The 12,232-nt window shown below is 36.2% G+C and overlaps 1 protein-coding gene across 11 annotated transcripts in view; it reads left to right on the plus strand.

Moving 5' to 3' along the window:
- Positions 1 to 12,232, plus strand: part of LOC105486144 (transient receptor potential cation channel subfamily C member 3) — a 73,315-nt gene that overhangs the window by 42,951 nt on the left and 18,132 nt on the right. For 4 of the 11 annotated variants that reach the window (XM_011748848.3, XM_024794207.2, XM_011748849.3 and 1 more), the window contains exons 7-11: positions 1,395 to 1,659; positions 4,461 to 4,656; positions 5,918 to 6,127; positions 7,383 to 7,430; positions 9,283 to 9,366. In XM_011748848.3, the coding sequence (XP_011747150.2) occupies positions 1,395 to 1,659; positions 4,461 to 4,656; positions 5,918 to 6,127; positions 7,383 to 7,430; positions 9,283 to 9,366 (803 nt within the window). Of the gene's footprint in view, positions 1 to 1,394; positions 1,660 to 4,460; positions 4,657 to 5,917; positions 6,128 to 7,382; positions 7,431 to 9,282; positions 9,367 to 12,232 lie in introns of those variants that run through there. The other 7 variants (XM_011748851.3, XM_024794208.2, XM_011748850.3 and 4 more) reach the window with 4 other exon arrangements.

Genomic DNA, 12,232 nt, shown 5'->3' on the forward strand with positions numbered 1-12,232 from the left:
GATCATTGAAAGCAGTGTTTGACACATATTAAATAGTCAAGAAATGTTAATTTTTTAAACTTTTATTTTATATTCAGAGGGTACATGTGCAGGTTTGTTACCTGAGTATATTGCATGATTCTGAGGTTTGGAGCTAGGAATGGCCTCATTACCCGGGTACTGAGCATATACCTAATAGATGTTTTTCAACCCTTTCCTCCTCCCTCTAGTAGTTTCCAGTTTCGTTGCTGCTATGTTTATGTCCATGAATACCCACTGTTTAGCTTCCACTTATAAGTGAAAACCTGCAGTATTTGGTTTTCTATTCCTGCATTAATTCACTTAGGATAATGGCCTCCAGCTGCATTCATGTTGCTGCAAAGGACATGATTTTTATTCTTTTTTGTAGTTGCATAGTATTCCATGAAGTATATGTACCACATTTTCTTTATCCAATCCACTGTTGATGAGCACCTAGGTTGATTCCGTATCTTAGCTATTGTGAATAGTGTTGCAGTGAAGATGCAAGTGCATATGTCTTTTGGTAAAACAATATGTTTTATTTTGGATATATACCCACTAATGGAATCGCTGGGTTGAATGGTAGTTCTATTTTAAGTTCTTTGAGAAATCTTCAAAGTGCTTTCCACAGTGGCTGAACTGATCAATAAATGTTAAGTTTTGTTGTTATTGCAGATGTCTGCAATACATCCATTCTTTTGGGAGTGACTCAGTTTGTACAAAATTAACCACATAATATTTCATTGACCTGACAGGTCTGCTGCAGACTTAATAAGTGACCTTGAAAGGGTTTTTAGGGGTCCTCATTCTGAATCTGTATCCAAAATTCTTTTACTTCAGTGGCATTTTACATTTTTCAGGGACAAGTTATATTGCTGAGATATCATATTGTCAGCACCATTGTGATTCAGTGACATTCTCACTCCTCGAAATATTTTATTTGCATAAACTATTGGATGAACTAATTTTCCCACAAAATATGGGAAAGAAGTTACACTCCAGCTGTGCCTATAGGATGACAAAATAACTGGTCAGTAAATTTAATAACTGAAGGGACAAATCAGTCAAGTCAGTTGTTTTGTCATCCTGGAAACAGTCTGTGTCTAACGAAGTGTTTTAACCTCTTCACGTTTTGTATTTTATTCTGTTTCTGCTCAATGTGAAGTCAGCTTAGTATCTTTATAATAGTGTACCCTCCATTGAAAGTAATATAGAGTTTACGTTTCTGGTTGAAGATGAAAATAATCCCTGGACAGTTAATTAAATCTAGAGTAGTTTCAACTGAGATGGTAACCACCTACCTACAAGATAGATCCTATTTAAGGTATTTGCTTTGCATAGTTGACAATGAATAGAAAGCTCCATTTTTAATCTCTTTCTCTCTTTTTTTCTAGCTAGAGATAAATGGCTCCCTTCTGACCCTCAGATTATATCTGAAGGCCTTTATGCCATAGCTGTTGTGCTCAGCTTCTCTCGGATTGCATACATCCTCCCTGCAAATGAGAGCTTTGGCCCCCTGCAGATCTCTCTTGGAAGGACTGTAAAGGACATATTCAAGTTCATGGTCCTCTTTATTATGGTGTTTTTTGCCTTTATGATTGGCATGTTCATACTTTATTCTTACTACCTTGGGGCTAAAGTAAATGCTGCTTTTACCACGTAAGTAAAACATCTTTTTATAAAGGAAAGAGAAATTCTAACCAATCTACAGAAAACAAAGGAAAAATTTCTGTGATTGTAATAAAGATGTTTTTAAGCACAGAAAATAATCCATCAAAAACAGTTAGTGCTTGTGTGTGATTACATTGCTCTGAAGGCTCATCTCTGAGCTTAGTGAGAGTTTGACCACAGAATGGGTCAGAATTTGGAAAAACCCTAGACAAAACTGGCTATATTAAGAAAACAGGATAACAGATTTATAATACTGGGTGTCTCTTGCATTATGTATAACATTAAAATTAGTTTCATCATTTTATAGCCAATACTCTTCTTTCAAAAAGGAAGCATCAGCTTTTATTTTAATATATTCATTGATCAGTACAGGGAGTCGAGTAAGAGGAAATTATAGCTAAACATTTTATAGCCCACTATCATGATAATACCAGTTTCTTCCTTTGGCCATACTGGTTTCTGCACTGGAGACTCACCTCTTCCATGAAGTCTTCCTTGATCAAGTTTCCTTAGTCATTTTCCCTTTAAGTTCCTTCAGCATGGAGACACCCAGATTGTGAGATCTGTTCTCACCCGGTGGTGTTCGGTTGTCATGGACATAGGGCCTCTGCTGTGTACTGCAGTTCTTCCAGGTGGGGAGGTCATAAACCCTTCCTGCTCTGCCTTTGTTCCCAATAATGCCACTACTGGAAACAAACTATACACTCAGTAAGTACTCTATAGACCACAGTAGAATATCAAGCCCTTGTAGACATCTCAATTGTTCTAAAATGAATTTTTTAATAGTTAATATAGAACAGGTCTTGGAGGTGAAAGAGATTTGAAACTCGCTTTATTGTAATGAAGAAAAAAACCTGTTTTGAACCCAGCAGGGAAATGACAAAGAGATCTTGCACACAGTGTGACCCCTGCCCCCATTTTCCTTTTAACTCTATGGTAACTCATTTTATACATTCTATTTTCTTCAGTGTTTTTTCTAGGGATGTGACCATACAATGTAATAGAAAGGACACAGGCTGAAAATCATGCAGACCTGGATTTGAATGCAGTCTCTGCTGTTTTCTAGCTGTGGCTTTTGGTTAAGTTCCTGAACATTTCTCAGTGTCAGTTTCCTTATTTTTAAAATAAGCACAATAAAGTTTAAATAAGGTCGTTGTGACAATTATGTAAGGTGAGTTATATAAAGCCTCTTGCCCACAGTAGGAGCTCAGAACTGCCAGTGTCCTTTCCTTTTTTACTATCCCCCTCTTCCCACACATGCACTCCATATAGATTTGAAGAGAAGCGAGGGGCAGCAAGGTTTGCAAAGGAGCAAGAGGAAGGTGCAGGAGAATTTTGTGACACAGTCAAATAAATGGCAGGAACAAAAAGGTTATGGTTTTTCTTACTCTCCTGTCAGCATCTATGCCATAACATCACACAGCCAAATGTTTCGTAATAGAGAGTAATTATACAGGAATAGAGCTCTATTCAGCCCTCCATCCTCAGGGTGTAGCAAAATTTCTAGAACATAATAGATGCTCTGTTAATATTTGTTTTATGAGTGAATGAATAAACTAGTACTAAAACCTACAAATCTATAACATTCGTTGTTATTTAGGATGTTATAACAAACTTAAAACGTACTTTTTCACAAATCTTTCTCTGAGAAAGAAAAAGACTTACTTTTGAAGGTGTAATGGAATTTTATGTGTGTAAATCTTTAATTTAATTATTATTAATTTAGTTCACCAGTGATTACAATTTGGTTCTGTGACAAAACCACCCAAATACATGTTGCCAAATATCATTTAATTAAGGGACAAAACTAGGTAATTAGTCTGGTGAGGGTCTAAGTGCTATTTGTTGTGGTAGAAGAATCGGGAAGTACATTATATAAATTAAGGGAAAAGAACAGGAGTCTTTCGTTCTGTTGCCTCCTCTTCATTTCCAGTTAAGTATTTCTAGATAGGTAATATATTCCTGTGATAAAAAATTTAAATAGAGAGGCGTCTACAGGGAAATGCCTGTCCTTCTCCCTACCCTTGGCACAGTCTCTTACTTCTCCTTAGTTCCCAGAGGCAATGGTTACTTTTGAATATTTTCAGAGATATTTTTTATATAAAAAAGAATATAAGTATTTGTATGCCTTTCTTTTTTATTTAAATTATAGAATATTTCACACTTCCTATATCTTATTTTTTCATTTAGTATATCTTTGATATAATTTTATATAAACACACAAAGCTCGATCTGTCTCATTTTCCCACAGTGGCTGCATAGCATTCCATCATATGGATATACCAGAATTATTTAGCCTGTCCCCTATTGATGGGTATTTAGATTACTTTCATTCTTCCCTACTGCAAATGATGCTGCAAGGAATATGTTTTTACATACTTTTAAAAAATTGGTTATATAATTTTAATCCCAACCCTGTTCTACTACAGAAAACCTGATTTAAATTTCTAAGTCACATACAAAATCAAACAGCAAATTCCCCTTTTTGTAGGAGAAAGGAATGGTTATTGTGACTTGACTTCAGCTTTCTCCTGTGGAGTTCAGAGAATTTTCACTTGATGATAACTTCAGAAAAGCTAGGCATTGGCACCGTTTAATCACCAGTTCCTGAAAACCTGAGAGAATAATTTTTCTATGAAATGTCATAACAGAGTGGTTATACTCTTGGAGTATATTATGGTGGCATTTTACACCTGTACAGTAATTAGACCCTAACTTGTTTTTTACTTTTCACTCTTAGATATTGAAAACTGTTAACTTACTTACTTTTTACCTTATTTATTCAACAGTGTAGAAGAAAGTTTCAAGACTTTATTTTGGTCAATATTTGGGTTGTCTGAAGTGACTTCTGTTGTGCTCAAATATGATCACAAATTCATAGAAAATATTGGATACGTTCTTTATGGAATATACAACGTAACTATGGTGGTCGTTTTACTCAACATGCTAATTGCTATGATTAATAGCTCATATCAAGAAATTGAGGTAAATCTGTTTTCTATCCATAGTGTCTATCCTTGTCATCCTATTCTGATAGTATACATCTGCTTCTGTACCCTATGGCTGAGCTCCAGCTCATGTAACAAAGAGGCTCATATCCACACAGAGCCTGGGCCTTTCCCTGTGTTTTCTACCTGGATAGATAGCTATCCACATTCTGGTGTCTTCTAGGTGCACAGCAGGGTTCCCCATGAATTTATTGCTGCTCTGCCTTCTCTCAGGGTATACTTCAGAAGTTTTGAAATAAGTGGCTAGAAAAAGTATTGGCCCTAAGGAAATTACTCTCTTTTCAATTAGCCAGCCCACCATTCTACCTGGTAGAATGACCAGATGTTTGGCAAACACTAATGGTGTTCTTTATCCAGTCAAAATTTTGAGTATTCTAGAAATCTCTTGATTCTTGGTTTTGGATTGGGCTGGGTTTGGTACCTCTCTTCACTGTTGTATATATGTTTTCTTATGTCCTTCACTTTAGTGTTCAGTGTCTTTTTAGTGCTTTGTGGTTTGTTAACTCCACCAAATCTCTATGTATGTTTTAGAAACTCATAATATATAGTGTCCTCAAAGTAGAAGTTTTGGTCCTAATGGCCTTCTAGGCTGTGTGAACTGAGAGAGGCAGCTTCCTCCTAGTACGAACCCCCTTCCCTTCATTTCTCCTATCAGTTAGGGTGGTTATCTCCATCACTGTGGGCAGCACAGAGAATGAAAGGAAATGTAAGACAGGATCAGGCTACTCAGGGGCTTATGTGACATTTGGGGACATATGGTAAACACAGAAATACCAAAAAGCAATTCATCTGAGAATCATTTTTTCCCCTTGCCCTTGAAATATAATATGCTGTGTCTACAACCTGGCTCGGATAGGTATAGGTGAGGAAGGAGGATGGGAAATAGGCAACTATTGTCAAACATGCAGAATTGACTGGGTGGGGGACAGAGGGAGGAATTAATCTTTTTATCCTTCCTTGGCACTCTATTTTTCTTGTCTTTTTGCCTTGTTTTTGGATGGTAGACAGGAAGTTCTGGTTAAATTTCAGTGGGTACAGGTAGAGGCATATGAAAGAGAATGAGAATCTTTTATTTGAAAAATGAGAATATTATATAGGTCTATAGAATATATGTAGATAAATGTGTATAAGTTACCTATGTCAAAAACATAACTTAGATTCATTGTAAAAAACCTATTAGCATCAGTTACTAGAATATTTAGCTTTTAAAATTAGGTTTTTTCTGTTTTGTGACACAGGATGACAGCGATGTAGAATGGAAGTTTGCTCGTTCAAAACTTTGGTTATCCTATTTTGATGATGGAAAAACATTACCTCCACCCTTCAGTCTAGTTCCTAGTCCAAAATCATTTGTTTATTTCATCATGCGAATCATTAACTTCCCCAAATGCAGAAGGAGAAGGCTTCAGAAGGATATAGAAATGGGAATGGGTAACTCAAAGTCCAGGGTAGGTATCGAAAACTTACCAAGACCTTAAAATAAATGTTCTGTCTCTTTTTTTTCTTGTCTTTTGATGTTTGTTCAATAATTTTTATGTGTGAACTTAGAAGATGTCAAAAGTAACTGTCTAGTCCACAGTCTTTCACAGACTAATACTAAATATTTTCATGATGTTTCAAGAAGTCACTGAGTCAAGGCCCTGTTTTGATCAGAACATCATATAAACTGCCAGATTGTAAACAAACAAAAAAGCCTTTAACTTGTTAAAAGTAACCAGAAAAGTTACTGTTAGAAAACACTTTGTTTTTGTGTGCTCTGTGCTTCTCAACTGTTATTCTGAAGTTACATAGTTTAAACTTCCAGCCTTCCTCTTGGTGTATGTATAGTTCACCACCACCATATTCTCCTTTTTTGTAGAAACTTTTTATTTGGCTAAATAATCTTTTTTCCATTAGTGCCATAAAATAGATACAGGCCCAAGAGCATCCTCAAATAATCATAAGTACTCATTTTATAAATAAGCAAGAAACCCTTGAGTTATCCCAGTTGAGTCATAGTTTAATTTTAACAAAGAAGATAATTTTCATGAGGGTACTTTGTTATCATGAACTAACTTTCAGAGATAGAATTGGTATAGATAGAAGGATGTGAGCAAACCTAAATAATAGGGAATGAGGCAGACAGGAACAAAGTTATGAAGTATAACTTTTTCTAAAATTGTGCAAATGGTCTGTAGCTATAACATCCTAAAAGCCCACAAGATATCAATGTTATCTCCATAAAGCATATGCCTTCCTGAGTGAAGGTAGATATTTTTTCTCAGTTGAAACTGGGAGAAAAAGCTAAGATTAGTGCAATTTGATTTATTGCTTTTTAAAATTGTTTTGAATCTTCAAGAATTGCATTCTTTAAGAAAGTGACCTTTTAAATCTTTTTTTGTTTGACCTGGATATGGGCTCTTAAGGCTATTGGGTTACAAGTCAGCAATTGGTTGCAACAGCCCATAATTTAAAATAATACCTCATGTATGCAGTGAGAAGCAGTATAACACAAAGAAGAGAGCTTCGGCATTAGACCTGGATTTGAATTGTGGCACTTGTGGCTTATTAGCAAGGAACATGGATAAATCACTTCACAACTCTGAGCCTTAATTGTCCACCAATTGTAGACAATTGTCTAACTCTGTAGAGTTGTTGTAAGGATTATATGAGATCTACAAAGTTCCAGCCTCAACAAATATCAGTGCCCTTCCTCATTCACAGTTTACAAAGTGCTTTGCTGTACATTTGAACCTCATGCAACGCTGTGAGGTAGGTATTATCATTATTCCCATTTTATAGATAAGACAATTGAAGCCATTCAGATAACTTGCTTATGCGAGGTCACATAAACTGACCAGTGTGGGGTAGGTGAAGAATTCAAGTATTTTAGCATCAGATGCCTAGCTCTCTCTGCGGCACCTGGATGCCTCATGCTCAGCACCTGAGTCCACCCTTGGTTACCAGCCCACTTCCTCTCAGCAAGCTGTACCTTCAGCTGTGAGGTAACTGGTCTCTTAAAGGAGTCGGGCTCTAGTTGTCACCCTGGGCAGCTCCTGCTGCTACTGAAATTGACTTTGCTTTGAGGGGTCTTTGTTTTTCTGGGGATTTATTAACTGAGACTTTATTGCAAAAAAGAAGTCTCTCAAATGTGGGAGCTCACAACCCTTGCGCTTCACAGAACATACCTTGAATTTTCTTTTTCTAGGCAACAGGTCTCACTGACTTCATTCCTGATATTATCATAATGTAGAAGGGGAAATACTAAATGTTAGGTTGAGAGGAGCACACACAGTAGGCTTGTGGCTACCTAGACCCCTGTAAAGAAAACACAGCCTGTTCACAGGAACAGGAAGGAAGCGTTGCATTTAGGCTGTCCTCTCCTGCCTGTATGGTACCATTGACAGGAAAGAATAGCCTTTCTCAGAGAAGATGCTGGAAATAGAAAGTTGGACACTGATCTCTCAGGAGGCTTGCTCCTCGACTTTCCACTCTTCCCATATCTGGTTAAAAACTGCCACAATAAATAAATAAATTTTTGATTTTATTTTTTAAATTTTGCATACAGACGTTTACATCTCTTTAATATTACTCATATTCATAGATACTCTTCATGTATTGAATGTAGCAGAAATTTGGAGAAATTATATTTTTCTATTTCTCTTTTTTAGAAGAGAGGAAGGAGCCTCGAGAAATCTTTCCTGCTAACCTAGACAGCTAACCTCAGTCAGCAATCAGATACTGGCCTCCAGTGGCTGATTGGAGAATTAACTTTTTGTTAGCTAAGGTTTTCGCCAGGCACAACTGTAAGAGAGCAAAGAAAGGTCCTTTCCTATCAGCGCTACTTCCTTCTCTCTTAGCATCCCACACCTTCCTGAGTTACAATGGTGGGAAGTTAGGTGGTGAGGTGAATCATCTCTTCGGCTAGAGGGCCACATCTTGGAATCACACCTTACAGTGGCAGAGCTTGTCCACAAATAAGAAGACCTGCTGATATACGTGCAGAGTAGGTAGTACCTGTGGGTTCCTCTTGTTTCCTGTTCCTACCCACTCAAAAGCTAAACCTTAAAAAGAAAAAGAGAGAAAAGAAAAGGAAACCAAAATTCTTTAGCCCAATTCTTTCCAAAATTGTGAACCTGACTCAGTATAAGGCCAAGATACTTTGGAAGATGGGTTATTTTGGCTAATATTTTAGGGCTGCAAAATACCAAATGGTGCCATCTGAACCTGCAATGTGTTTCTATTCAAGTCTAGGAGAGACTCAGGAACAGATCGAACTTCTATGGAACCAGGCCTTCTAGATGCCTTGAGTACATTTTGATAAAGTATGCAAGGTCCCCAGGAAAAATCATGTTTCTTATGAGCCAATTTTTAACATATAATTTCAATTAAATAGTTCTATTACAGTAGTACATTGTGCCAACATTTTGATAAATGTGAGCATATTGCTCACAGTAATTTTAACCTTTGGGAATATATTACATCACTTACAAAGCTCAACTTCCACAAAATGTTTCTTGGGAATGTTGACTCCAGAAATGTTATCAAGGAGAATAAATGGATTATATTTTTTATTCCAAATGAATGTATTCTAATTTACTAGGTTAATTGTATTTTTTCCTAGTTAAACCTCTTCACTCAGTCTAACTCAAGAGTTTTTGAATCACACAGTTTTAACAGCATTCTCAATCAGCCAACACGTTATCAGGTAAGCATTCATTAGACGTATCTCTTGATCTGTATGTGATTCCATATATGTCTGCGTGTGTGTTTGTGTGTGTGTCATGAGTTGAATTATATTCTTGAGATATGCCATGAGGATAGCTCAGAACAAAGAAAATGATTCAACACCTGTGAAATTTTTTTAAAAAATTAAAAATAAAAGAAAATAGTATGTTAGTTGGAGGAGACTTTAGAAATCAGAGTCCAAGTCCTTCATTGTTTTTAACTAAGAGTTCCTCTCACAATATTGAAAGCAAAGTGTTGCTACAATTACCAAATAATGTATAACTTAAACTAAAGAAAGCAGTAGAAGACAGAGTACGTTAGAATGAATAATTCTCCCACAGCAGAAAAACTTGGTTTTTCTCTATGTTTTTCTTTCAGGTGATCCATTTTTTAAATGGATTGTTTGGCTATACTGTTTCATGAGTACTACTTTAAAATATCTTCTGCATTTTGATACTGGATGTGACATTTGAACACTATTCTCCAACTCAGGGGAAGTTATAGCCCTTTGTTTTTCATCTAGTTGATCATTTTGATCATCAAGTCTTTGACTTTCTGATGTGTATAAGTTCACAAAAGTGAAGATCAAGGAATTTATAATATATTGGTGACGTCAATTACTGCATATTGTTCTATTCCTTATCCAATTTTTTTAGAAGCAGGAAACCACAAAATGACTCAGCACACTAATTGTCAGTCTTTTTTTTTTTAAGAAAATTTTTGTAAATTTTACATATTTGTTTATTTTTGTGTTATTGATTTTGTCTAACTTTATTTTTAATTGATAAATAATTGTACATATTCATTGTCTACATAGTGATGTTTTGATACATATATAGGGATCAGATCAGGGTAATTAGCATATCTGTCATCTCAGACATCTATCATTTCTTTGTGTTGGTAACATTCAATATCCTCCTTCTAGCTATATGAGACTGTATGATATTAAAATATCATTGTTAACTATGGTCATGCTATAATAGTGTAGAACAGTGGTCCCCAACCTTTTTGGCACCAAGGACCGGTTTTGTGGAAGACAGTTTTTTCACGGATGGGGTGGGGTGATGGTTTCAGGGTGAAAGTGTTCCAACTCAGATCATCAGGCATTAGATTCTCATAAGGAGTGCGCAACCTAGATCCCTAACATGTGCAGTTCATAATAGGGTTCACAATAATAGGGGAATCTAATGCCGCTGCTGATCTGACAAGAGGTGGAGCTCAGGCAGTAATGCTCGCTTGCCAGCCTCTCACCTCCTGCTGTGCAACCTGATTCCCGACAGGCCACGGACAGGTGCCAGTCCTTCGCCTAGGGGTTGGGGATTCCTGGTGTAGAACACTAGAACTTATTCCTCCTATCTAGTGGTAATTTTGTTTCCTTTAACAAATCTCTCCATATCCCCCCCTACCCCTACCTTTCCCAGTCTCTAGTATCCTCTGTCCTACATTTTACCTCTATGAGATCAACTTTTTTTAGCTTCTGCATATGAGATAGAACATGCGGTGCTTAACTTTATGTTTCTGGCTATTTCACTTAACATAATGTCCTCCAGTTCTATCCATGTTGCTGCAAATGACAGGATTTCAATCTTTTTTATAGAGTCCATTGTGTATATATACCACATTTTTTATACATTCATCTGTTAGACACCTAGGTTGATTTCATATTTTGAATATTGCGAATAGTGCTGCAATAAAACATGTGGGTGCAGTTGTCTCTTTGATAGGATGATTTCTTTTCCTTTAGATAAATTCCCAGGAGTGGGGTTGCTGGATCATACGGTAGCTCTATTTGTAGTTTTTGGAAAATCCTCCATACTGTTCTACATAGTGGTTGTACTAGTTTACATTCCCACCAATAACATTAGAGTTCTCTTTCTCTGCGTTCTTGCCAGCATTTTTTTTTGTTTTGTTTTTTTGATTGTAGCCTTTCTAACTGGAGTGAGATGATATCTCATTGTGGTTTGGTTAGTGATGTTAAGCATTTTTTAATCTATTGTTGACCATTTGTATGTATTCTTTTGAGAAATGTCTGTTCAGATTATTTGCCCATTTGTAATTGGAATTTTTTTTTTTTTTTTTTTTTTTTTTTTTTTTTTTTTTTTTTGCTGTTGAGATTATTGAGTTCCTTGTATATTCTGGATATTAATCCCCTGTTGGATGAGCAATTTGCAAATATTTCCTCCCGTTTCATAGGTTGTCTTTTCACTGTTGTTGTTTCCTTTGTTGTGCAGAAGTCTTTGGTTTGGTATGATTCCATATGTTTATTTTTGCTTTTGTTACTTGTGCTTTTGAGGTCTTGTTCATAAAGTATTTTCCCAGACCAATGTCCTGAAGCATTTCTCCTATGTTTTTTTCTACTAGTTTTATCATTTCAGGTCTTACATTTAGGTCTTTGATCCATTTTGCACTGATTTTTATACAAGGTGAGAAGTGGGAGTCTAGTCTCATTCTTCTGCATATGGATATCCAGTTTTCCCAGCATCCGTTACTGAAGAGACTGTCCTTTTCCCAATGAGTGTTTTTGGCATCTTTGTAAAAACTCAGTTAGTTCTAGATACATGGATTAATTTCTGAGTTCTTAATTCTGTTCCATAGGTTTATATGTCTGGGGGTTTTTTTTGCCAGTACCATGTGGTTTTGGTTTCTACAGCCTAGTAATATATTTTAAGGTCTGATTGTGTGATACTTCTAGTTTTTTTCTTTTTGCTCAGGATTGCTTTGGCTGTTTGGGGTCTTTCGTGATTCCCTACAAATTTTAGGATATTTTTCCTATTTCTGTGAATAATGTCATTGGTATTTTGATAGGAGTTGCATTGAATCTGTAGATTGCTTTGAGTACTATTATC

This window comes from Macaca nemestrina, chromosome 3 (genome assembly GCF_043159975.1).
Source record: "Macaca nemestrina isolate mMacNem1 chromosome 3, mMacNem.hap1, whole genome shotgun sequence".
Taxonomy (NCBI): domain Eukaryota; kingdom Metazoa; phylum Chordata; class Mammalia; order Primates; family Cercopithecidae; genus Macaca; species Macaca nemestrina.